The sequence below is a fragment of the Nilaparvata lugens genome, chromosome 12 (genome assembly GCF_014356525.2).
Source record: "Nilaparvata lugens isolate BPH chromosome 12, ASM1435652v1, whole genome shotgun sequence".
NCBI lineage: Eukaryota > Metazoa > Arthropoda > Insecta > Hemiptera > Delphacidae > Nilaparvata > Nilaparvata lugens.
In genome coordinates, this window is record NC_052515.1 from 18,428,589 (window position 1) to 18,456,270 (window position 27,682).

Consider the following 27,682-nt stretch of genomic DNA (forward strand, 5'->3'; position numbering starts at 1 on the left):
TATGTAATATTATCATGCAGCCTGAGGCAGTATACTCAAATGGTGGTGACATCTCTATCTCAATGAAAAACATGTATTTGAATTACTATAATACAATTTACGTTGGTACCCACTATAATTTTTCTTTAATGTGTAATAAATTCATTAATGGAATTCTATAAAAAATAGTTTCTTATGTGAACTTCATATTATTATCGGCTACATATTATGTATGATATTATTCTATTAATCAATATCCTGTTACAAATCAATAAAACTTTTATTAATTTCACACATTCACATTTTACATTTTCATGATCTATACATTGACCTCTTCCACAGCCTACTTACTGTAGATAGAAGTAAGCTAAAGTAAGCCATGGCTTTTCTCGTAAAAACTACCTAACTTGTTTATCTATTTAATTTATTAACGATGCTGCTTTTTGAATTAATCACATGATTACTTCCATATGATGATAACATCATACGTTAAAATAGAAATCACCATCGCTACAATCTCATATCCTACATAAATTATTGTAATAAGGCTGCGTTCACACCAAAGTCATTACAGTAACAAAATGTTAATAACTTAATCCTTATAGATTCTATTAGATTGAGCGGAACTTGACAAACACATATGTTCATCATCTGTATGAAGTTATGTTCAATCTAATAGAATCTATAAGAATTAAGTTATTAACATTTTGTTAATAGCTTTCGTGTAAACGCACCCTAAGAAGTTTTCCTCTTGAACCGTAATCGTTCAATCTTACTGTAGCAATAAAGAAGAACCTTCAGCTCAACAATTCTTACAAGAGTAATTTATTATACTTATTATTAAGTGCAGGAAGTTTACAAGTTTCTACACAAAAGCATGTTAAATTTAAACTGTGATTAATAATGATGTTAAAAAGAACCAATCAGAGAAGGGTTTTCTGACATGATTGGTTCTCGTGATATTGAATCATTTTAAAAATATTTATCAGAACAAAATTGACAAAATTTTCAATTAATTAAAGTACCATGCATACCAAATATCTATGACAGTTAATAATTTGTCAACTATTTGTATTTTATATTAAATTTTGAAATTGAATAAGGGTACCTATTTATTGAAATAATATTTATTAGTGTATTGACAAACGCTAAAAATACAAAAGTGCGGAGATTTGAATTTACCGCGTCTACTAATTTTTTCTCAGATATGTGAAAATTATAATTCAAAATATATTAAATGAAGTTTTATTGATCTGTTGGAAAATGATGAATTCTATTCCAATATTCTAGAAAATATATTGTAAAAAAGAATAAAAAATTTAATTTTATGAACTTGCACTGAATTTATGTTGGTAGCTATGAATTAAAAATTGGGACTTCAAGTTTGAACTTTGAGGTTATGTGAGTTCCAATTTGCTTTCATCTGAAATCGAAAGAACGCTGTAATGTAGGGATTTAGTAACTCTTATTTTATAAATCAATCTATATTTCCCATTATCAAATTTTATTTTTCAACCTAGTGAATTAGTTGTGATTTATCGTGGTGTAAACTTATTGAAAGTGTAATGGCCAAAGTCAAATCAGTACTTACCACTCTTAGAAATAATTGGAAGAAGACCATTTTCTTTAGTGGTGCTATTGTATATGGTTTAAATTATGGAAAAGAAAAAATTGAGTAAGTTTTTTACGCATTTTTCCATTTTGTTCCCTTTTTAAAAAATCTGGTGTTGTACACTCACACAACTTTCCTTGCTCATATTTGAAACTACGATCAAACTTCTGTATATGAGTATATATAATTATTGTTTTCAGAGTACTTTTTCCTTAGTGTAAATTGTGAAATTCGATTATTTTTTTAGTCGTAATTTTTTTAAAGTCGTCAAAACAGCTGTTCTACAGATGAAATATCTCGACTATGTGTTATTTTTATGAACTGCGCTACCTACTTACCTCATGCACGAGAAGGAGGTTACTAAGTCCATTTCTCAAGGATGGGGTGGACCCCCCATTAGTTTCCCAGAGAGGAGAATCATGCCAGTTGATAGAGCTGATAAAAAGCTATCCATTTAATAAATTTGAAGAAAATCGTTACAGCCGTTTTCGAGAAAACCGTGAAAAACATGGTTTTTTAGTGATTATCCGCCATTTTTCTCAAAAATATTACGGAACTCCTGCAATTTTCCCAGAAATGAGACTCATGTCAGTTGATAGGGCTTATAAATAGCTATTCATGGTATAAATTTGAAGAAAATCGTTGGAGCCGTTTTCGAGAAAACCGTGAAAAACATGGTTTTTTAGGGATTATCCGCCATTTTTCTCAAAAATATTACGGAGCTCCTGCAATTTTCCCAGAAATGAGACTCATGTCAGTTGATAGGGCTTATAAATAGCTATCCATGGTATAAATTTGAAGAAAATCGTTAGAGCCGTTTTCGAGAAAACCGTGAAAAACATGGTTTTTTAGTAATTATCCGCCATTTTTCTCGAGAATATTACGCAGCTCCTGCAATTTTCCCAGAAATGAGACTCATGTCAGTTGATAGGGCTTATAAATAGCTATTCATGGTATAAATTTGAAGAAAATCGTTGGAGCCGTTTTCGAGAAAACCGTGAAAAACATGGTTTTTTAGGGATTATCCGCCATTTTTCTCAAAAATATTACGGAGCTCCTGCAATTTTCCCAGAAATGAGACTCATGTCAGTTGATAGGGCTTATAAATAGCTATCCATGGTATAAATTTGAAGAAAATCGTTAGAGCCGTTTTCGAGAAAACCGTGAAAAACATGGTTTTTTAGTAATTATCCGCCATTTTTCTCGAGAATATTACGCAGTTCCTGCAATTTTCCCAGAAATGAGACTTATGTCAGTTGATAGGGCTCATAAATAGCTATCCATGGTATAAATTTAAAGAAAATCGTTAGAGCCGTTTTTGAGAAAATCGTGAAAAACATGGTTTTTTAGTAATTATCCGCCATTTTTTCCGCCATCTTGAATTGAATATTATTGAATTTCTTATTGTCGGGTCCTCATGGTATAAGGACCTTAAGTTTAAAATTTCAAGTCAATCGGTTAATTAGGAATGGAGTTATCGTGTTCACAGACATACACAAATACACATATACACACATACACACACACACACACACACACAGACCAACACCCAAAAATCATGTTTTTGGACTCAGGGGACCTTGAAACGTATAGAAAACTTGAAATTGGGGTACCTTAATTTTTTTTGGAAAGCAATACTTTCCTTACCTATGGTAGTAGGGCAAGGAAAGTAAAAACTTTCAAACAAGTGATAGGAAAAGAAATCACTCCCTTTTATCAAGTTGAGACAATATTATTGAGTTCAGACTATGTTAATGCTGCCTTATCTAGGTATGAATTTGCTGTTTGGTTTTATATAAACGTGAAATCTTTAGTACCGGTATATCATGCAAGTGAATTCAATTAGGCCTACATATGATACGTTAGGCCTAGATTAATTGACATCGAAAATAAGTTATTATCATGCAACTTACATTCAAATATAGGGGGCACTTTAGTTTATGGGCCGCGGAATCTAGCATTGAGACCTATATAGATCAATAGAGGAGATCAAGACGAGATCAACCATGTATAACATTGTTGTCGATTTCCAAGGATTAGCTGAAAAAACATGGCGGAAAGTTCAAAATTTTCTTATCAATTTTTATTTTTAATAATTTTTTTATGGTTAAAATATATTTAAAACTAGTGCAATCTTATGTAAAATTTGACAAGGAATCCAATGAAACTAATTTCAGGTTCGTTACTTCAGTAGTTTTTGAGATATTGCAAAAAATGTGCAGAAAAATGCAAATTTTTTTCTTTAAAAAAGGTTAACTTGTTTTCATGATGATTGATAGGTATTTTTTAAAAACTATTGGATTTAGTAGAATGATGAATTCTAAAGAAAAAATGTCCAGTCACTTGATAGCCTAAACTCAAAATTGTTAGAGATATTTGGGAAAATAAAAAAATTGCACACTCAATACTCTTTAATTCTCAAATTTAATTTGTTTTTTCACTACTTTTAGTGACTACTAAATTAGCTAAATCTCATTGGGATTTTTGCAGGGAATTCATTAAAATAGATTTGAGGTTGGAAAATTTTATAGATTATTGAGATATTATGAAAAAATATAAGAAAATGTAGTATTTTAGCTTTAGAAGAGTTCAATATGTTTGTATAGGCATAGTGCAGACCGATATTGAGGATCACATTTTATTCAGCTTCCAATGCAATTCAGAAGCTTTAAAAGATTGTAAAAATAATTGAATCAAATCAAGCTTTTCCTAACCTACGCTTTTTCCCAATGTAAGCTTTTCCTAACCCAAGCTTTCCCTAACCTAAGCTCTTCCCAATCTTACCTTTTTCCCTAACCTAAGCTATTCCTAACTTCAGATTTTTCCTAATCTAAGCTTTTCATAACCTAAGCTTCCCCTAACCTAAGCTTTTCTCAAAAGTAGCTTCCCCTAACCTAAGCTTTTCCCAATCTTAGCTTTTCCTAACCTTAGATTTTTCCTAATCTAAGCTTTTCCTAACCTAAGCTTTTTTCCAACCTATCAATCAATCATATTTTATTCAACATAATAAAATAACAAAACACACAAAACAGTCAATAACAAATTTATCACAATCAAATATGTAAAAATTCTTCAAATGAATATAAGGACAATCCTATCAGATATTTCTTCAGCTTGGCTCTAAAGATTGTCAACTCCTCTATGGATTTTAAATTTCGGGGCAGCATGTTAAAATATTTCTCTCCCATGAAAGCCGTCTTTATTTTGAAAAATTCAAAATTATGTCTCTGTACTATTCTTCCGGATCTAGTATTATATCTATGTGAAATACTACTTCTCTTTTCTAAATCAGTGAATTTTTTAAAGTACATTATTACATCAAAAACATATTGCCCATAGACTGTCAATATGCCTAGCTGAAAAAAAAAATTGCATAGTTGCCTGTAAAGTTGGTATACGGGCGAAAGTTTTACGTGACGACTTTGAATGGTAAAATAATTTTAATGTGAATATTCATTCCTATAGTAGGAAGAAGGATGAAATAATAGTAACAATTTAAAACATTTATTTATACAAAGAATTATATTTAAAACATTAATTTATACAAAGAATCTCGCACTGAATTTCATATTAACAAAATTTTATTTTTACCTTCACACATCCTCAACAAAATCACTCTGTCTCTCTCGCTCTTAGGCGGGCTAACTGTGCTCGATTCAATTTTTTACATAGCAAGTCGCGCTCATTTTTTCAAGTTAAACAAATTATTATTGGCTGAGAAACGATTTATACTACTTTTGTGATTGAAAACTACTACAACATAACCTATTCACTTATACCTATTATACTTACACTTATACCTATTCACTTATACTTATTCACATAACCTATTCACTAAGTAGTGGCGCAGTCGCAGGAGATTGCTCCGTTTCACTCTCTCTCCAGGTGAATGTCTTCGGGCTGCTGTTGCGTTGCTCGCCACTGCTCCTATTCGTGCTCTTTCCAGACGACCATGAACCGAAACGAACGCTCTCACTCGCTCTCATTGTGAGCGCATAACGTGGGAACGTAACGCAGTTTCTTGAAGTGTCACCCGGCAAACCAATTTATAAGACGTTGTCACGTCAAAATTTGTTTCACCGAGTCCCTCCTTTTTATGTTCATGATAATTCTCAGCGCTCTTTTCTGCTGAACTAATATTTTGTCCAAGTTTTTTTTCGATGTGCAGCCATAGATACTCAGGCCGTAAGCTATATTGGAATGAACCAATGCGTAGTAAATTGCTTTCAGAGCATTCAGCCCACACACATTGGTCATACGCCTAAGAGCAAACAGGCCTGGTGATATTTTCTTCAGCACATGATTGACATGCTTGTTCCAAGACAAATGTTCATCAATAACCAAACCTAGGAATTTTGTGCTAGATGAATGCTCTAAAATGTTATCATCTAATATAATGTTTGGACTTGAAACACTTCTGCACTGCCTAGTTGAGAAAGGGACTACAACTGACTTATTGGGATTTAGGAGGAGATTTCGGCTGTTCAGAAATTTATTGATTGCTGTTAGACCCTGGGCTGATGATTTCTCCACATCCTGTACTGTCTTACCCGTAAAAATAATGTTGGCATCGTCCGCATAAAGACAAACAGATGCCTGTCCTCGGATCACCTCAGGTAACCCCTAATGTAACATAGAAACAGTAAAGGGCCTAAAATTGAACCTTGCGGGACGCCGTAATGGAGACTCTTGAGCTCAGAGCGATACTTCATTTTATAGTTAATTGAAGAGGTTACATCAATCCTCTCCAATTCCACATATTGTTGTCTTCCCTTCAAGTAGGATGAGAACCAGGACAGCTCTTTCCCAGCACTCCCATGCCCTTGAGTGACTCTAATAAAGCATCATGATCGACACTGTCAAATGCACGTGTCAAATCCAGAAAAGTACCCATTACCTTATCACCCCTATCCACCGCATCTATAATCGACCAAACAAAATCTACTCCTGCTGAGATAGTCGATCTGTTAGATCGAAACCCATGCTGCTCACTGGTCATACACCACCCTTTCCAATATTTTTGAAAATACTGATAAGACAGAAACTGGTCTAAAGCACTCAGGACTTTTGGCATTCCCCTTCTTAAATATCGGTATGACTCTGGCTATTTTTAAAGACTTTGGGAAATAGCCCGATATCAGTGAAGAGTTAATTACATGAGTCAACGGCTTAATAATTGTGGGTAGAACTTTTTTCAATTATCGCCATTGGAATGTCATCAGGTCCAGAAGAGAATTTACTTTCAAAAGTCATTATAATTTTTGCTAATTCATGTGATGAAATCTGTATGAATCTGAATCTTGAGGAGAAATGATTATTATTTTGTATATTGAGTGTACTTAACAGACTAGAGCTGTTTGGAATATTTGGTACTACAAGGGTTTCAACTGCCCTTGTAAAAAAGTTATTGAAAACATTACATATGTTGTAGGGGTCGGTTACAAGATCTCCTTCATTCAGAATACTACTAATATTAGAAAAATTAGTTGTGTTTTTGCCAACCTCAGCATTAATCATACTCCAAGTTACTTTACTTTTATTACTGGCTTCTGTGATTTTTTTATCGAAAAATCTCTGTTTATTTACGTTAATAAGGTGTCTCAGAGCATTTTTCTTATTAATAATTTGAAGTTTAATATCCTCGCTCTTAGTAATTCTATATTCTGTCTCAAGTTTGACCAGTTCATCTCTTCTGTCTACAACATCATTGCATGACACTCCTTTATGACATTTCACATCTCTGAAGCGTTTTGGGAAATTAATATCAAAAAAGTATTTAAAAATAGAAATAAAAGTATCATATTTCTCATTCACTACCGATTGGTAAACCTCTATCCAATTACGTTCCTGTAAATCTCTTATAAGAATTTTCAAATTGCAATCATCAAACTTACGGCTAAGTTTTCTTAATTTTTTATTTTTTGGTCTGTTGATATTCCTAATTTCAAATAGCTGAGCGTCATGATCAGAAATGTGAGTAATAATACCAGACACCTTTACATTATTATCATCGATATTTGTTATACAATTGTCTATTGCAGTTTCAGAGGTTTCAGTAATTCTTGTGGCAAAATCAATCTTAGGTCATATTGAACATTTTCAGCACGTTATTCAACTTATGATAAGTAGTATTTTTTTCCAAAACATTGATATTTAAATCACCTACCAATACAACATTTTTAAACTTCCTGCATAATATTTCTAGTAAAATTTCCAACTTATCTAAGAACGGATTTAAAAAGCAGTGCTGTGGCGTCCTATACAAGCATGCCAAAACAAAGGAGAAATCATTATCAATAGAAAATTCTGAAACACAGCACTCAAACTCTTTTTCCTTAGCGATTAAGTTTATTGCTGGTAGATTTACACTTTTACTTTTTAAATCTCTTTCTTTATTCACAAGAATCATGACTCCACCCCCCACCTTATTACATCTACAATATTTAGAGATAATCTTATAATTGGGTATATTCAACAATGCAGATTCCCCTTCTGACATCTTATGTTCAGACATAGCTAGAATATCCGGTCTTATCTCTTCCAAATTAATTTTCAACAGATCTAACCGTGATGGCAAATGCTGGACATTTTGATGCATGATTGCAATTTTTCCGTTCTGAAATGTATTAAAGTTGTTTTGTTTAGGTGCGGTAAATTTCGGATTAACACCCACAATGGGAGTAGAAGAGTGAGCTAAGTTAACAATATTATTATTCTGTGTCACTTTCGCATTGCCCATAGTGGGTGAGGGTGGGGAATCTAGACTAAAAAACTACTGATATCTGCTTCGTACTCATTGATCGACAATGCAGTATCCCGATTACAATTTGTCAGGATAGAACAATCCAGAACACTTGAATGGGTTTTCTTTATCAATGTATCAGCTGAGCTCACTGGCAAAGGAGGATCTATTGGATTCATCGCAGTAGGTATTGTTCCAATAGGCTCAGGACTGCAGGATACGGGATAATTTGGCAGAGGGGGTGTAACAGGGAAGGATTCAATTAGTTGAATCACAGGAGATACCGGGCACATCCCAGTTTTGATCCCAGATGATAATACTAATAACATCTCAGAAGGCCAGAGAGAAAAGACAAACTAGTAAAGAAATTTCCGGATTGAAATTCGACTTGATTAAAAGTATTGAAACGCAGTATGAAAGAAAGACAAACAGCCAGCAAACGCGTACTTCCCAATTCAAAGTTTGGCGGCACGAAAGACTGACAGCTAACTGACCAGATGCTCTTGATTTAGCATCAGCGGTCGCCCTGGCAACGAAACCCGTGCTGATTGAGCTGATTGAGACGAAACGAACAGCTGATTGAGAGCCAAGCGACAGATAAGCCGCACGTGCCGGCCTCACCCGGCGTTATCTCGATTTTCGCTCAATGGAATCACAACCTAAGCTTTTACTAATCTAAGCTTTACCTAACCTAATCTCTTCCTAACCTAAGTTTATTCCAGACCCAGCCTTCTCTAACCTAAGCTTTTCCTAACCTAAACTTCTAATCTGAGCTTTTCCTAACCCAAGCTTTCCCCAACCTAAGCTTTTCCCAAACCCAGCTTCACCTAACCTAAGCTTTACCTAACCCAAGCTTCTCCTAACCCAAGCTTTTTCCCAACCTCAACTTTTTCCTAACCTAAGCTTTTCCTTATCTACGTTTTCCTAACCCAAGCTTTCCTCAACCTAAGCTTTTCTTAGATCCAGCTTCCCCTCCTAACCTAAGCTTCTCCTAACTCAAGCTTTTTCTAATCCAAACTTTTCCTAACCCAAGCTTTTCCCAGACCCAGCTTCCCCTAACCTAAGCTTTTCCTAACCTTAGCTCTTCCCTAACCTATGCTTTCCCTAACCTTAGCTTTTCCTAATCTAAGCTTTTCCTAACCTAAGCTTTTCCTAAGTTGAGCTCTTTCTAATGTAAGTTTTCCTAACCCATCTTTCCCTGACCTAAGCTTTTCTCAGACCCAGCTTCCCCTAACCTAAGCTTTTCCAAACTTTAGCTTTTTCCCAACCTGAGCTTTTCCTAATCTAAGCTTTTCCCAACCTAAGCTTTTTTTTTCCTAATATAAGCTTTTCCTGAACTAAGATTTCCCTAACCTAAGCTTTTCCTGACCCTAGCTTCTCCTAACCTAAGCTTCCCCTAATCAAAGCTTTTCCTAAACTAAGATTCCCCTAACCTAATATTTTCCTGATCCAAGCTCCTCCTAACCTAAGCTTTTCCCCAATCTAAGCTTTTTCTAACCTAAGTTCTAGTTTTAAGACCTAGGTAGCAAAAAACGGAGTTGCAATATTTTTATTTGCCCAAATATCTCGAACAATTTTGAGTTTAGGTAATCAAGTGACTGGACATTTTTTCTTTAGAATTCATCATTCTACTAAATCCAATAGTTTTTAAAAAATACCTATCAATCACCATGCAAACAGGTTCACCTCTTTTAAACCAAAAATTTGCACTTTTTCACACATTTTTTTGCAATATCTCAAAAACTACTGAAGTTACGAACCTGAAATTCATTGGATTCCTCGTCAAATTTTACATAAGATAGCACTAGTTTTAAATATATTGTAGCCATAAAAAATTATTAAAAATAAAAATTTATATAAAAATTTTGAACTTTCCGCCATGTTTTTTCAGCTAATCCTTGGAAATCGACAACAATGTTATACATGGTTGATCTCGTCTTGATCTCCTCTGTCGATCTATGTAGCTCTCAATGCTATATTCCGCGGCCCATATACTAAAGTGCAGCCCAGGGGGGGGGGTTCCTGGATAGATCGTGTGAATAAATTAAAAACATAACACACAAAATGTAGTTTCTATTTGGATTAATGAGTAAGTGCAATTGCTTTAACCTTGTATTGAAGTTCTTTTTTAGGATTTATTTTTATGTGAACTCGATGATATGCTACTTAAGTTACCTATCTTTTTATTAGGCCTATAATAACTGTTACTTTTAAATGTTGTGATCCTTTTCTCTTTACTTAGAACCAATGATGCTATGCGACACTACTGTGAAGAGGCTTCCAAGCTTGGAGATGAATGGATTCCGGATGGAGTGAAACCCAGGCATGTGACAGTTATCCTCAATCCCGTTGCCAATAAAAGGTAACATTTTGAGCTCTCATTCATCTTTAAATAATTTTTGTTTTGGCGATTAATAAACAGTCCTAGTATAAGCTGCTTAATTTTTGTATTACATGCATCAATAATAATTGATAGAAAACATGCAGAAACTAAAGTAAAATGGGTGAAATGATAGAAAATAATCAAAATTATGATATAACCATAATAGAAATTATAATAATACTATATAAATGAAGATAATAAGGCAAACACAGGTTTAGAATGTGTAGAGCTTGCTGAAGAATCTTATTGTGAATATAAATGAATAATGTGCTTAAATGATATTTTTAAACTCTCTTTACTAATATTATCATTAAATTTGAGCATATTTCTAACTATGAATTTATAATTTGAATCCTCTACAACAATAATATTTGCAAATAGGCAAAATTTCCAAGCGAAGCTCAAATGAATCAACTATACACTGAAGACAACAGGGGCTACGCATAACCCCACGGGATTTTTCCCACCCACTTTTGACCGACTTACAGCTTCAAAATCAAATGTGCAGGAAGTATAATAATGTACTACTTAGAGAATACAAAAAATCCCAGATCTACAAGTTTACTGCAGCCAAGGTAACAACAGAAAATATACCGCAATGGTCTGGGGTGGGGTTACGCGTAACCCCTGTTGTCTGTCTAGGGTTAATACAAGTGATATGAAAAGAAATCACATCCTTTTATCAAAAGTTGAAACAATATTATTGAGTTCAGACTATGCTCATGCTGCCTTATTTAGGTATGAAGTTGTTGCTTGGTTTTATATAAACGTAAAATCTTAAGTACCGGTAGCCTATATCATACAAATGAATTCAATTAGGCCTACTTATGACACGGTAGGCCTAGATTAATTGACATCGAAAATAAGTTATTATCATGCAACTTACATTCAAATATAATTCAACCTAAAAAATTATACAGGCAAATTGAACTGCATTTTTTAAAGAAAATGTTTTATGATATTTCTATTTTTCTTTTTTTAGAATATTGGGTCTCCGGTATTTACTGTAAACATTAAGTTACAACTCTTCAATGTTGTGATCAAGTCCAGGGTTTTCTGGATAGATCGTGTGAATAAATTAAAAACATAACACACAAAATGTAGTTAGATTTGGATTAATGAGCAAGTGCAATTGCTTTAACCTTGTATTGAAGTTTTTTTTAGGATTTATTTTTTTGTAAACTTGATGATATGCTACTTAAGTTACCTATCTTTATATTTAGGCCTATAATAACTGTTATTTTTAAATGTTGTGATCCTTTTCTCTTTACTTAGAACCAATGATGCTATGCGACACTACTGTGAAGAGGCTTCCAAGCTTGGAGATGAATGGATTCCGGATGGAGTGAAACCCAGGCATGTGACAGTTATCCTCAATCCCGTTGCCAATAAAAGGTAACATTTTGAGCTCTCATTCATCTTTAAATAATTTTTGTTTTGGCGATTAATAAACAGTTCTAGTATAAGCTGCTTAATTTTTCTATTTATTCATAGAATAATTGATAAAAATTCTTGGTACTAAATGACTCCTTCAGCAATCAACTCATCATAGTAACTCAAGTAAGTCTTTTTTCGTTAGGGCTACTCTTGAATATAAATAAAAATCTAAGTTTCCTTTTTTAAAATTGTTTACTCACATGTTCCGGCTATGATCCCAATATTAAGACAATCAAGTCTTTTACTTGAATTTTTATTTTTATTTATAACTCACTAACTCACTAAGTTCTTGACATGAGTTCATACTTTCTCTATAATGGCATGTTATATCACATTGAATTGTGGTAGCCCATTATGATTACCTGTACAAATGATTTAGGCTTTGAAAATCTTATGGGCCTATCACTCTATAAAATATTTTTTAAAACGGGTTTTACGAACTTTTGAAAAGGATTTGGAAAGTTTTATAAAATATCACAAAATTATAAAGCCAGCGTTTAATCCACTCCAAGACTACGGCCACTTGAATAACATTAATGGAAGATCGTTGATAAAATATTTGACAGTGTAGTGAGGCTCATAAGGATTGCAAAATCCACATCATTCTCCCCCATATCGAATGTTCAACCTTGACCTCAATTCAGACACCACTGCTCCCAACTTCGTTGAAATTCCCTGCACCTATATTTTATTTATTCATTCCATTTACACAATCACACTATTAAATAAATGATTGGGAGAGAATCAACAGGATAAACCCAAAACTGTTTCTCTCCACAATTTTGATAGTATAATAGTATTAGTTATTCACAGCTAATAACTTAGGTTTGATGACACATAAGCACTTCAAACAGACTTTTTCCCACTAATTAACTGTGGTGATCACTTGGACTTCATTATTAATTAATTTATTCAATTTCAATCGTTTCACTCATCATTTCACTTTTTTTTAATTGAATAATATCTGTGATATCACTTTTCAATTAGTGTTAATATATCCAATTTAGAAAACATAAATTTCATTTGAATTGAATATAGAATTAATGTTAAATTACTGATATATTATAGTGTATCATGTTACCTTTATTTGCAGGAAAGCAAAAACGGATTTCGAGAAATACTGCGCTCCCCTGCTGCATTTGTCGGGGGTTTCGATAGACCTGCTGGTCACAGAGTCGGCCGGCCAAGCTCGGTCGCTGGTAGACTCGGTCGATTTTGCAAAAACCGACGCCATTGTTGTGGCGGGAGGAGATGGTACCCTGTCTGAGGTATTTATATCTTACTTTGAAACATTCATAAATATTGTATGGAAAGTTTATTTTTAAAGCTCTGGAACATTTGTCCTATCAATTAAAATTAATATAAGAAAAAAATGGCAGTTTCCAAAAATCTGTAATTTAGTTATCGTTATTTTGAATTTTTAACTGTACGGTACTCTATTCATGCAAAAAATAAATTAATTTGTTTTTTTATTGTCAATGAATCAACTAGAAAAGTAGCCTACTGTGGTGTACTGGTCTGGTGAATACAATAAATAAATAAGTTCCATTGAATTCTCGTAATTCATTTATTCTCCTGACTACATCTTGTAGACACGAACAGAACAGAGTGAATCATTTCAAAGTAGTAAACAGCTGGCTTCAACATTGGTGCTGCAATGCTACCAACTTACTTATACACAATAATATTTTCATAATATAAAATAATAATTCTCTTTATAATATAACATCAATAAAATAATAATTCTCAATACATCACATCTTTCCCCTCTTAAAATTAGTCATAATCGGTAAGTCATAATCGTAAGGTCAAATCCGGTAAGTACATAATCAATATATTCTCATTCAAAAGTACACATCAAATTTCATAATTATTACAAGTCAAGAATAGCCCTAGGTTTAACAGTACGGCAAGAACGTCTCAAATTAGGAATGTCTACATCAGGGTTCACAATAGAAACATCATTGTTAGAAACTACATTAGTATCTGATACCAAGTCACTTGCTGGTGGTACAGATGTCATTGACTCTGTAGAAATACTAGTCTTTGGAATAATACAAATATTATCTTTTTCATTTGACAATTCAGGTACAAATACAGATGAACGATTTTCAATTGAATTACTTTCCATCAAAGGTAGAAGTTGATCAAGATGTTTTTTCCGAATAAACCCACTATCAGTTTCAACTTTATAAGTAACTGGACTAATTTCATTCAAAACCTTTCCTTTAATGAATTTACCTGATCTGTAATCTTTAATCATGACATTTTCCCCCTTTGAAAATTTTACATTACGTTTTCCTCTAGAAAATTTTCTTTGACTTTCAAGTTTTTTATCGACATCAATAGAACTATTAGGTCTAATTCTATCTAAACGCATACGTAATTTTCGGCCAATATGCAATTCAGCAGGAGTTCTACCAGTTGTACAATGAGGTGCATTTCTATAATACAATAAATAACGACTAATAGACTCTTTAGTTGGTAAACCTGATTTCAACAAAATTTCAATACTTGTTTTAAAAGTTTTTACAGAATTTTCCGCTGCACCATTGGTTGCAGGGTGATAAGGAGGAATTTTCATATGAACAATACCATTATTTTTCATAAACAATTCAAACTCATTTGAAGTGAAGGTCGAACCATTGTCTGTTACTAATTTATAACAAATACCCCATCGAGCAAAGTAATCTCTAAAAATTTGAATAGTCAATTCAGTAGTAATATTTTTCATTTCATTTACTTCTGGTCACTTAGAATAAGCATCAGTAATTATTAAATACATTTTATTAGCAAAAGGTCCTAAAAAATCGGCATGAATACGATGTCCTGGGCCAGTAGGCCAGTCCCAATTATGTAAAACTGCCTTTGGAGGATTATTTTTTACACTCAAACATAATTGACAACTTTTACAGATTTCTTCTATATCATGATCTAATTTAGGCCACCATACATAAGATCTTGCAATAGCTTTCATTTTTACAATACCTAGATGACTACTATGTAATTCATGTAAAACATAGTTTCGAAGCTTTTGGGGTACAATAACTCTATGTCCCCACATAATACAATTTTTATCAATATACAGCTCATCTTTCCTAGCAATGTACGGTTTAATAAATTCAACATTAGGTATATTAATCCATCCGTTCAAAATTAAATTATACACTCGACATAGAATTGGATCTTTTTGCGTTTGTTTACTTACATCAATTTCATTGAATATAGATACTGTATCTTCTATTATATTCAAATATGTAAAATCATCAGAACAGGTTTTCTCATTGACCTTGAGAGGTAATCTAGACAATGCATCGGCTACACAGTTTTTAATTCCATTAATGAATTGAATTTCATAATCATAAGATGACAAAAATAAACACCAGCGCTGTAATCTACTAGCTGCCATAACAGGTAGACCTTTCTTACTGCCGAAAATAGAAATCAATGGCTTGCAATCTGTAGCAAGAATGAATTTACGACAGTACAAAAATTGGTGAAATTTTTTAATACCAAAGATAATAGCTAGCAACGTTAGTAGACAGAAGGTTGATCACTCACAGGTGAAAGATTCGAAGTGGTGGGGGAAACGCCAGCGTGACGTCACGTGTAGTAAAAAAGTGATAGAGTAACCACACTGAGCATACAGTTTATTCACTGTATCTTCAAATACATCGTCGTTTAATCCCCTCAAGATTGACCTAGAACTTAAAAATTCTCCATACTTATAGCGATTGAATCACTGATTCTAATGATGTTGAATAAATACTTCAAGTTCATTCAACTTGTATGAATAAAGTTAAGTTGAAAGTTTTTCAAGAATCTAAAAACGTGACACGAAAAAGTTAATAAGCTGGAAAAGCGTTAGTAGACAACGTTATACTATTATAATTTCAGATTAACCCATAAAAAATCTTGATAAACCAATGCATTGCAATAATCCGATAAACCGATCCCAATAAATCCGAAGAATTTCATTCATATAAATGCACTGAACACATGCTGGTATCGAGCACATGTTCTACGAGAATCAAAATATCTCATCCCCGAAATTCACAAGCTGATGTATAGCCAAACTACAAAATATAAACACGACCTAGAAGATGAAGAAACCTTAAGGATTTGAAAGGAAAGGTTAGGAGGTGGGGTTTTTGCTTTTATATGGCAAAATACTTGTATTATTCAAATGTTTTGATAATTATTGTAAAGCAGAAACAGAAATCTTGCATGTCAGAAAATGTTTGTGTTATATAATTTGACTATACGTCACCGTATGATTCTCAAGAATGCGATATTCTGCCTACTCTGTACTACAGCCTACGTCACGACTGCAGTTCCCCCACTCCAATTGCATTTCAACTAAAATACTATAGATGAGTGATCAACCTTCTGTCTACTAACTTTGAATAGCTAGAGCTTCCTTATCTACTTGACTATAACCGGATTCTGCTTTAGATAGCGTTCGTGAAGCATAGCCCAAAGGCTTTTCTTGTCCATTATGCATTACATGAGATAAAATACAGCCTACTCCATAAGGAGATGCATCACAAGTTAATTTAATGTCTAAATCTGGATCAAAGTGAGCTAAAACTTTAGCTGAACACATCAAATCTTTGATTTTATTGAATGCAATCTCTTGCTCTTCTCCCCAAATCCATTTTACATTATTCTTAAGTAACTTGTACAAAGGGTTAAGTACAGTAGTAATATTGTGAATAAATTTTGAATAGTAATTTACCATACCAAGAAATGATTTCAATTGAGTTACTGATTTCGGTACAGGTGCATTTTTAATAGCTTCAACCTTGTTAACAGAAGGATGCAAACCAGTTTTGTCAATAGTATAGCCTAAAAAACTAACACTATTCTGAAAGAATACACATTTTTCTTGTTTCACCGTTAGACCGGCATCATTAAGTCTAGAAATTACTTTATCAAGCCGTGAAAAATGTTCGTCATCATTACACCCTGTTACAAAAATATCGTCTAGAAAGCATACAACTCCATCAATACCTAGAATTAATTTTTCCATCTCTTTTTGAAATAATCCGGGAGCAGATGCAACCTCATACGGTAGACTGTATACGATTGTATCTGAACAAACCCTTATGAGTTGATATTGTTACAATATTTTTTGAATCTTCTTCCAATTCAACCTGTTGATATGCTTGAGATAAGTCAATTTTCGAATATTTTTCGCCTCCCTTAAGTGCTAAAAATAAGTCATCAATTCGTGGAATAGGATACCTATCAACTTTCAAATGCTGATTAATCGTAACTGAATAATCGCCACATACTCTTATTTTACCATCAGATTTCAAAACTGGAACGATGGGTGTTCCCCAATCGCTACTCTCAACTGGTTCTAAAATATTAGAATCAACTAGCCTGGATAGTTCTACTTCTATTTTTTCTTTCAAACTAATAGGTACTTGTCTAGGCTTGAAAAATTGGGAGATACATCATCTTTTAAATACAACTTGAATTTAGTTTTATTGTACAATCCTAGCTTGTCAGAAAATACATTAGGATATCTACTCATTAGAATATTCTTACTTATTCTTATTCTTACTCATTGCATTACCATCAAAACTTGTTAATTCAATAGTATTTACAACACATTCATTATCATTCTGATCAATTTTAAAATTTAATTCTGACATCCATTGTCTGCCAATCAACGGAGGGCCTCCGTTTGGAATGACATACAAATCAAGCATTTTCGAAATTGAACCATGAACAACTTTAGTTTTAATCATACCAATAGGTTTAATAGGATCACCAGTATAACTCCTAAGTGAAATAGAACTGTCAAATATTTTCAAGTTTGCGAAATTTAGTTTATAATCATCAAGAGATATAGCTGAAATACTAGTGCCCGTATCAATTTCAAATGAAATATCTTCACCTTCAACAGTGAGAATTGTACTCAACGGTTTGATGTAATTATTGAAATTAGGCCTAACATTTGAATTGATAGAATCATTTGAACTAGTTTCATTGAAAAAAATCGATGAATGCGCTAACTGATCACCTAATAATTGTAATTCATCATCATTAATTTGATTCAATAGCTCTTGTTTTCTAGCAGATTTCCTATTTTTGAAATTAGGCTCAGAAATTTTGTTTTGCTGGCACATAACCTTCAAGTGCCCAAAACGACCACAATTATCGCATTTCTTATTTTTGTGTTTGCATTGAGGTGAAATATGGTTGGACTTACCACAGCAAAAACATACTACCTTTTGTCCTGTGCTTTTATTGTAATCAGCTTGGCTAGATCGGTTGAAATTCCCACCTGAATTCGTCTTTTGGAAGCTGGAATTCGTCTTCTGGAAGTTGGAATTCGCCTTTTGAAAACTGGAATTAGATTGCCCTGGATTGAACCGTCTCTCCTGTGTCCTTGATTTGTTGTAGTTCATCCTCGTATTACCGCTTAACTCCACCGCATCGTGAGTCGCCGTTTCCAATGCCAAGGATAATTCCACAGCCCGTTGAAAGGTTAGGTCTGCCTCGCCCAATAGTCTTTTTTTTATATGGTCTTCCCTTAAGCCCCATACTATTTGATCACGAAGGTGTTCATCCAGCTTGTCCCCAAAGTCGCAATTTTTTGAAAGTTTTCTCAAATTTGCAATGAATGAAGCAATTCCCTCGTTGCAGAGTTGTTTTCTTTCCTTGAATTTGTACCGTTCCGTGATAGGTAAAGGTTTGGGTTGTAGATAATTTAGCATTAATTTTTGCAAGTCTTCAAGGGATTTCGACGCTGGCTTCGCAGGTGTAGACAAGTCACACAGTAATGCGTATGCTTCAGCCCCAACCATGGTAAGAAAAATAGCAACTTTTTTAGAATCTGGTACATCATTGGCCATAAAGAATTGATCGAGTCTATCGCACCACTGCTTGAAATTGTCCTGTAGTCGAAATTCACTGATATTTCCTATCGTTCCCATAACGATAGGTGCAGGAGTCACCGAATCAGGCATGTCGTCTTATGCTGTTACTTGTACGTTGCAAACCGATAACCGAAAGTTCGAAGTTCCAATCACATATTAATATCACGAATATCACAGTTCCATCACGTAATCACTTTTCACATTTACCTCGTCGCCATTTGTGGTGTACTGGTCTGGTGAATACAATAAATAAATAAGTTCCATTGAATTCTCGTAATTCATTTATTCTCCTGACTACATCTTGTAGACACGAACATAACAGAGTGAATCATTTCAAAGTAGTAAACAGCTGGCTTCAACATTGGTGCTGCAATGCTACCAACTTACTTATACACAATAATATTTTCATAATATAAAATAATAATTCTCTTTATAATATAACATCAATAAATAATAATTCTCAAAACATCACACCTACCTATTCAGTTTTCATTTTTTAGCGCTATCTGTTAGCGACTCTGAGGAACTCCTGAAACTAATTCTTTAAAAACACTTTGGCCCGGTTGCACAAAAGTCTGTTGAATTCTAATCATGATTGAATTTTATGAGAAGCAATTATAGAAGGATTTTTTTGAAAAGATGGCTTTTCTGATTGATTCTCGTGGCATTTAATCGGAATTAGAAGTTAACAGACTTTTGTGCAACTGGGTTTATTTGGTTCAACAGCAAGACTACAGCTTGAATTAACATAACTACATGAAAGACTGGTTTAAACCATCGATACCATATAAGAGGATACTTATCGAAGTGGGAATTTTATCTTATGGGGAGCCTATAAAACATTACTACAACCCTTGGAAGTTACACAGAAATATATTATTAAAACAGCATTAAGAAAACGTTTACGCACTCCTACTGATTGATTTTTTAAAAATCTAATGTTTTTAAGTATAAGTCAAATTTATGTAAGAAATATATTGTTATACATGGACAAAAATCATAAAGATATGTTCAAGAAAATTGAGCACAGCTATCGAACTCGTTCGTCAGAAGCAATAGGAATCCAAGTTCCAAGGCTAGTCAAAACTTATTCCACTACAAATACTTATTGTAGAGCACACACTCTGTATAGAAATCTGCCTGAAAATCTACGTAATACCGAAGGTAAATCCAGCGTATTTATAAAAAAATTGTTAATGACTGGTTAAAGGAGATTGGGAGAACGAATATAGCTAAGAGATAATTCATTCATTGTATAGATTAAGCAAATGTCGTGTAATGATGATCCAAGTTTAACTCTAAATCTTTACATCTTTTATACGTTAAATTCTTAGAACTTTAAATCTTTTCCGATATCAATATCTGGTTTACCCAAGAATCTGATAGATGCAGGTACTGGGACAATCCAACGCTAACCAATCATCGTCAAGACCCTCTTCCACACTCAGGCTTTGCCTTTGTGGAGAGTTTTCATGAAGTTTATTAAAAAAATAATGTTGTACTTTCTGTAACTACGATATTATAGCAGTTAGATTTAGTTATTATAATTAATTATTCATGTTCAATAAGTTTTATTTATGATTATTTGGTTGCAGAAGATGTAGCGTTGTTGTATGATTTGAATTTTTGTACCCTGTTATCATGGATAATAAAAACCAATTTGATTTGATTTCCCATTCTGAACGTTGCCATGGGCATCCGAAACCGAATATTCTTGCAGAGGTTGGCACTCAGTGTGGTGCCAATCTATACAAGGTTTCACTTCAAATCATTAAGGGCCGGTTTTCGAGCTCGGGATTTAGGTAAGCTCTAGACTTTGAATAGCTGAGGTCAGAAAGTTGGCTTTCCAGAACGCGTAGTCGCTGTAAATAGTTGCAGCAGAATAAATCATTATTTTCTCATTTCTATGTCTTGAAACGTTTTTCCTCGACGATATGAAACATTCCTAAATAATTCAAAATAGCTGAAACTTTACACTATTTTCTCTTATTTCATTTTGTGTTCAATTCTCTAGTTTTTCGAACCTCAATTTAAACGTGACTTCGACTACGATTACGCCCCGTTTCGGAAAGCCATTTTTCTGATTTCAGCTGTTTAAAATTTGGAACTTAGCTAAATTCCGAGCTCGGTAACCGGCCCTATATGTGTGAAGTGTTATGTCCATCATACATATTATTTATAATTATTGTTTTCTTTCAAGTTTTTCAATGAATGTTAATTTAATAACTGTGTATTATTATTATTATTTTGTAATATTGCTTGTACCTGACGATCATGTAATTGTCTAAGTACTCATGCCAATAAATAAATATTGATTGATTGTATTTAAAAGCTTACTTTCCAATGTGCTTTTTTGTCTTTTTCTTTGAGAAAATAATTTGATTTGATTTTGAGGTTGTGACCGGTCTAATGCGCCGGTGTGAGACGGAGCAGACCCGGCTCAATATCCCGGTCGGTGTGCTGCCGTTAGGGCGCACCAACAGCTTTGCGCATGCGTGGTACCGGAGTCCCAGAACACAGCAATTGTCGGTGCACGACCTGGCCAAAGCGGCGATGACCGTTGTCAGGGGCCAGATGCGGAGTGTCAACACTATGAAGATTGAGGTAAGCATCACTAATGTTGAAACATTCGCCATTATAGTGGCCTTATAAGGAGCCTTCTTCAAACTGTATGTGCATTTGTTATTTTCTCAAGAATAGAACTTTTAAAATTAATCTCAATTAATAGAAACTAGTGTTTCAATCTAGTTTTAAACTAAGGAAAAATATAAAACATAGCTTTTATATGGAAAACACACTTTAAATAAAGGTAATTCAGAAGATACATACTTTAACATATACAGTATTATACATCTATGACTGAATCTTATTTAAAAACTCAAGTCTAAAAATTAAAACAAACAAACATAGGCCCTAATGTCCAAGTACGAAAATGGAAATGACAATTCACAACTTATAAGCACGATCATAGGAAGTCCTACTGCACAAAGAAGTATGTAGTTTTCTTCTGAACTGTCCTCTCAGTCCTCAGCCCAATTTTCTTGATGTTATAAGAGGTCTTATAAACCACTGACGATAAATCTGAGGTTTTCACAATGTAAATTAACTATAGTTTGGCGGGACCTATGAATAAATTACGTTATATCCGTTTTGACGCTATGGCCGAGGCCGCAATAACCAATTTACACTGTATTCATATTGATTCACAATTCATTATAATGATTGTGGGAGGACCAACATGCATATTCCAAAACTTTTCCTTCTCCGAATTTCTTATTCTTATACGAGAACAAGAAGTAGGTTATGTTCCTTTCACTTGTCAAATTTTCAGTAAATGAACAAACTATTATGTGAAATAATGATGTATGTTATTTGTTTTGAAAAATAATCACCATATTAAGGTTCGTCAGCACGTATGTGTATTAAATTTAACCGTGATTAAACATTGATTCATGAGCGTTTTTAAACCGCAGGGGTTTTTTAAAAGCACAAATAAATTATATTTAGTTTTGTAGTTCTATGCTGATACTGTAAGTATTAACAAAAAATTACTGTAATAATTTACAGTGGAAAAACTATTTGATTGGGCTTTTATCGTATCACACATTGAGTCTACTGTCTGAGTGGCATAGAGTGGGGAATATTTAGAGATGCCAACAGCAAGCGAGACAAGTACTGGTACTTTGGATCGTTGCGCGACTATGCGGCCTATGTGTTCAATGCGCCCACTGAGTCCTATAACGGCACTCTGGTCTACACAGCTCCCTGTGATGGCTGCTCCCGTTGTCACGTGTACCGCGATGATCTACGGCGCCGAAACATTGAACCCACCAAAAGATGGTGGCATACATTCATACCGACCTTCTCGTCGAGACGTGAGTTTTTCAATTAATCGAATATATTGGTTAAAAGTCTTCAACTCAAATCTTCACATATCAATTCACATCTTCAAATTGAAAGTCCCGCTTGTAAACAAGCTAATTATACAACCAATGAAGACAATTTTAATTAATTAATTGTGTATCTTGAATTATTAAATGAATGAATGAATATTAACAAACCAGGTAAAGATAACACTTGAAGTAGTAGCATCTTCCGCCATTGAATTTACAAAATTAACCAAATTTACAGAGTATACGGTTTTTGTAAAGTAAAATATTTGAAAAATTTGCAATACTCACATACCTTCAGTCACATACCTTCATTTGGACAATTTATCAAAATTAGTAACAAGAAAACTTATGGAATCAGTATGTATTTTCTTTTCTATTATATTGATTCCATAAATAGATAAATCCAAGCAGTAAGTTAGTTTTCTCAAAAAGACGTTGGATGCCATCATTAATTTTCTTATCGACTCAATTGCCGATTTATAGTTGAGAATACTAATAAAACCGACACATTTAGTGCCAAGCTGCACGAAGCGGGTCACTAAGCTTTGTTTTGACTGAAGCATTATTTGCATTGACCCAATATTATGACTTCAGTAGCTGTCATTTGTTTTGCAAAAGAAAAATGAAAGAATATATAAAACAATAAGAATAAAATTAATATAGGAGGGCAAATTTTAATAGACTATAATATAGAACTCATTCATCTCCTTTAACAATTTGACCTGTAGAAAAATTGGAGAAATTGATAACTCATCATACTTTCTCATTTACCTACTTAATTTTGTAAAATAGTAGTTTAAAATTATTTATTGTTGCAGGAACTGGTGAAAAAATCATTGACTACAGCTTGATTACCAATAATCAGTGTGGATCGTTTACTGAAATTAAGTTCAATACAGTCGATTTCTCCATCAAAACGTCAAATGTGGATGCAAGCACCAATGCTACAAGTATCTATATTGGTAAATCAACAAACTATTTTCTAATCAATAATGAAAATGTAGATCAGTATTACATTTCAAGATTAATATGATTGAAAAACTGATAATGAATTAGTGAAAAGTTTATGAAACGAGGAATAATCCAAGTTAACATATCTCACCCTTATAAATTACTTAATTTTTTAAGATGATACACTAATTTATTGATGTGGTATTTCTAAATTTTCTGATTACACGAAATTTTCTGAATAATTTTTAATTTTTGAGTCATCATTATTCGCTTTAACAATGGATAAATCATCTATCTCATCAAATTAACATTGACACTGCAGTTCAATTCTATTGTAGATTTCTTAATGACCTAATAATTTATCATCTTTTATCTTGCTTTTGTATTTTATATCTGATGGAAAATGAAATGTATCATTATTAGTAATTTATAGAGCTCAAATATTATACCTACCTTATTCGAAGCTCAATCATGGTCTTTGCAAACCTGTTGTATTTTCAATGCATATATTTTTTGTGATTAGAAAAGGAGATGATCTAAAGTAAAGATAATTCATTCAATCAAATTATAACGATTGACGATATGGAACCTAATTACACGTACATTGATCTATTAAGAATGTTCTTTGCTATTTTTTTATTTTCTAGATATATTACTTGTAACAATAAATGAAATTATAATTCTTTGAAATTTCAATTTCCGATTTCCAATTTCCAAGTTCTAGACTTCAAACAGCTGGAGTCAGAAAATTGGCTTTCCGAAACGTAGTCTTTGGGCGTAGTCGTAGTTTTTATGATAATATTTATTTTCTCATTTCTATAATTAGAAACATTTTTCCTTGACGGAATGAAACATTCCTAAATAATTCAAAATAGCTGAAACTTTACACTACTTTCTCTTTATTTTATTTTGTGTTCAATTCTCTAGTTTTTCGAGTTTTAATTTAAACGTAGACTGTGACTACGCCCCGTTTCGGAAAGCTAATTTTCTGACTCCAGCTGTTTAAAGTCTAGAACTTAGCAGCTAAATCCCGAGCTCGGAAACCGGTCCTATGTTTATTAAAATAATAAACAATACTTAATGTTTGTGTATTAGTCAGTTGTCAGTTATAAAATATGATTCAGTTTCAATTTCAATTCTTCATATTTTGAATCAATCATTTGAAAATTCTATCATTATTTCGAAAATGGTTATTTCAGCCTATTTGACAGTTGACAGTTGACAGTTCTATGGAATTGATTTTAATTTTAGTTCCAATTACAATTAGTAGTTCTATTTCAAATGTATTTGATAAATAAATTTCTTGCAGGTCCCGACTCAATGACATGGTGGGCTTTCTTGAACGAGGGCTGGAAGCGAGTGAGAGGAGAGTATAGTACCAGACCGAGTCAGTCGATGATACACGCTCAAAATATTCAACTCTGGCCCTCAACTTATGACATGGTTGGTCATATTAATAATTTCTAATCTTGAATACCAATAATATACACTTGACCAACACCTAGCACAGTTATGCCCGGTATCAGTTATTTAATTTAAGGGAGCATTAAACCTATAGAATTAATACACAACTAATAATAATGGTCCATCATATTTAATTAGTATCCCAGGAACCGGGTATCCAATTTGGTCGGTCTATCAATTTGAAATTGTAAAAAATGAAAATTCATTGCGAATAATAATTATTCTTCATTAGACGGAGTCAAGACTTGAGAATCTTCACTACCGAGAAGTTCTCAACCGAAAAATTCAGACTTACTAAACCAGACTATGTACTATTTCTGGAAATATACTTCATTCACAAGAACATCATTACTTTGATAGCGTCCTTAAGAATGAACACATATTTCCAGATGTTTCCGAAGTTATTCAATTTGTAACATAAAGATGAGCATTGCATTACGTAACATTACTCTTGTGATGGCTAGATTTCTCTTGATGTCTTCCCAAGTATAACGTTTTTGTATAATGTGTGAGAGCATGAGCACGTTATATATAAAAATTAAGTTAGAAGGTTCTAATTAGCGTTAAAAAGATTGTGGCTTGTTGAAACCACGCGGTTACCAGTCAGGTGAAACACTCTGTATGTGACAATGAAATGCTAACTGCTCTTAAACAGAAACTTCTCCATGATTATTGTACGAGTATTAGAGATGAGATGTTCAGTGAAATACGCTACGTCGTCGTCTGTAAAATTTTGCCAATTCATTGTATTAATAGATTTCAAAAACTGTCTCAATTTTTCAGGAACGTTGGTTGTCTATTGACAGCGAGGACTACGAGTTCAACCCTATCTCCATAGTCCTGCTCTACAATGCATTGGACGTTCTGTGTCCGGAGAACGAAACCGACGCAAAATCAGCGCAAAATCTCAAACCGAAAACCAAATCGTTCACTTCCAGTTACCTTTCTGCGGCCAGAAGTTCGAACTCTTTTTTCCAGAAGTGAAAAAGTGGACTTGATCGGTTGTGAAGTGTAGGTAAAAACGTTTCGTTGTTTCACGATCTAAATTATCTAGTAGTGAGTTCAAAGTTTCAATTCTGTGCAATCATTGAAGATGAACTGGGTTGCTGATGGAGTAGGCTCTGGAATATAATGACTTGTGATGTCAAGTTTGTGGAGATGATGAGTTCTATAACTTCATCCTATCTCCAACTTATTAGGAGAATTATTGTAGAATAGTTTTTGGTATGGTGGAACTTTTCCATACTTGAGAACACTGATTTTTTCCAATTCCACTTTAATGCATTGGAAAATATTGAAACCAATTGATTTACAGTACAATCATGTCATAGTGAGTTCTTATGAATGTCATAAGTTTTACAACTTCATCCTATCTCCAACCCATTTATTTACTGTAGAATACTCAATATGGTTTACTATAGAACACTTATTGAGAACACTATAGAACACCCTTATTGAGAACACTGGTTTTTCAACTCCACTTTATTTAGTATTTTTCTTCTGGTCTATCGTTTGTAAATAAAGAACTAAATGAAGTGAAATTGATAACACAATCAGTTTTCTCAAGTTATGGGGGAGTATTGACGATGTGAAAGAAATTTTATCTATGGGAGAAGTAATGCATATTCAGTGGACTTTGAAAATATTCACTATTAATGGCAGTAATTCTAATTACATAGTAAATTTAAAAATGAGTCATTATGACTGTCTTTGTTGCATTCTAATTATTGTTTATTGTTGTGTAATAATAACTATTGTTGTTAAATTTTTGATTTGTTTCTATTTTATTATTGATTTTTACAACACACATTTTCTGTTGTACCATGCTCTAAAGATATAGAACAATTCTGTTTTGTTCCAATAACGTGTTTGCTGAATTTTGGAAAACTTGCAGTAAATCGTCAAATCTATTGATCCCAGTTGTTAGGCTACTGCTAGTTGCCTGACAAAGTACAGGGATATTCTAACAACTAATTGATCTAACTACTGGTGTAAACAACTAATTAATCAAACCGGTCAATTATTATCGGTTTAACGGTTTGACCACCCAATTCTCACACTTTCCTTCTCTTACTATCATTTCTTTATAGAAAAATGATGCTACCTCAATTTTATTATCAACTTTTTGATTCTATGATTTCACGAAAATTTGAGTATCCCTTTTATTCTAATATCACTGAGACGAGTGACTTTCACTTCATCTCGGATTTCAGTTGATCACGGATGATATTATTAGATTTCGAATAATTCCAGCCTATTGCCATTTAAAAGCAATAACCTACCTTTTACCTTTGAAACATAATCTAACAGAAACTTTCAGGTTATGTA

At 33.2% G+C, this 27,682-nt stretch overlaps 1 protein-coding gene across 1 annotated transcript; it reads left to right on the forward strand.

The window, feature by feature from the left end:
- Nucleotides 1-1,357: 1,357 nt before the first annotated feature.
- LOC111051865 (acylglycerol kinase, mitochondrial) lies at nt 1,358-27,126 on the forward strand. Its single transcript, XM_039439470.1, has 8 exons — nt 1,358-1,654; nt 10,576-10,695; nt 13,247-13,421; nt 21,441-21,696; nt 22,658-22,921; nt 23,758-23,901; nt 25,200-25,333; nt 26,138-27,126. The coding sequence occupies exons 1-8, from the start codon at nt 1,545-1,547 to the stop codon at nt 26,336-26,338; spliced, it is 1,404 nt and encodes a 467-aa protein (XP_039295404.1). The 5' UTR covers nt 1,358-1,544; the 3' UTR covers nt 26,339-27,126.
- The last annotated feature ends 556 nt before the right edge of the window (nt 27,127-27,682 follow it).

Coding starts and splice junctions, on each gene's coding strand:
- LOC111051865 (XM_039439470.1), top strand. CDS start 1,545: ATGGCCAAAGTCAAATCAGTACTTACCACTCTTAGAAATAATTGGAAG. Junction 23,902..25,199: donor TGCTACAAGTATCTATATTG/GTAAATCAACAA, acceptor AATTTCTTGCAG/GTCCCGACTCAATGACATGG. Junction 25,334..26,137: donor GGCCCTCAACTTATGACATG/GTTGGTCATATT, acceptor TCAATTTTTCAG/GAACGTTGGTTGTCTATTGA.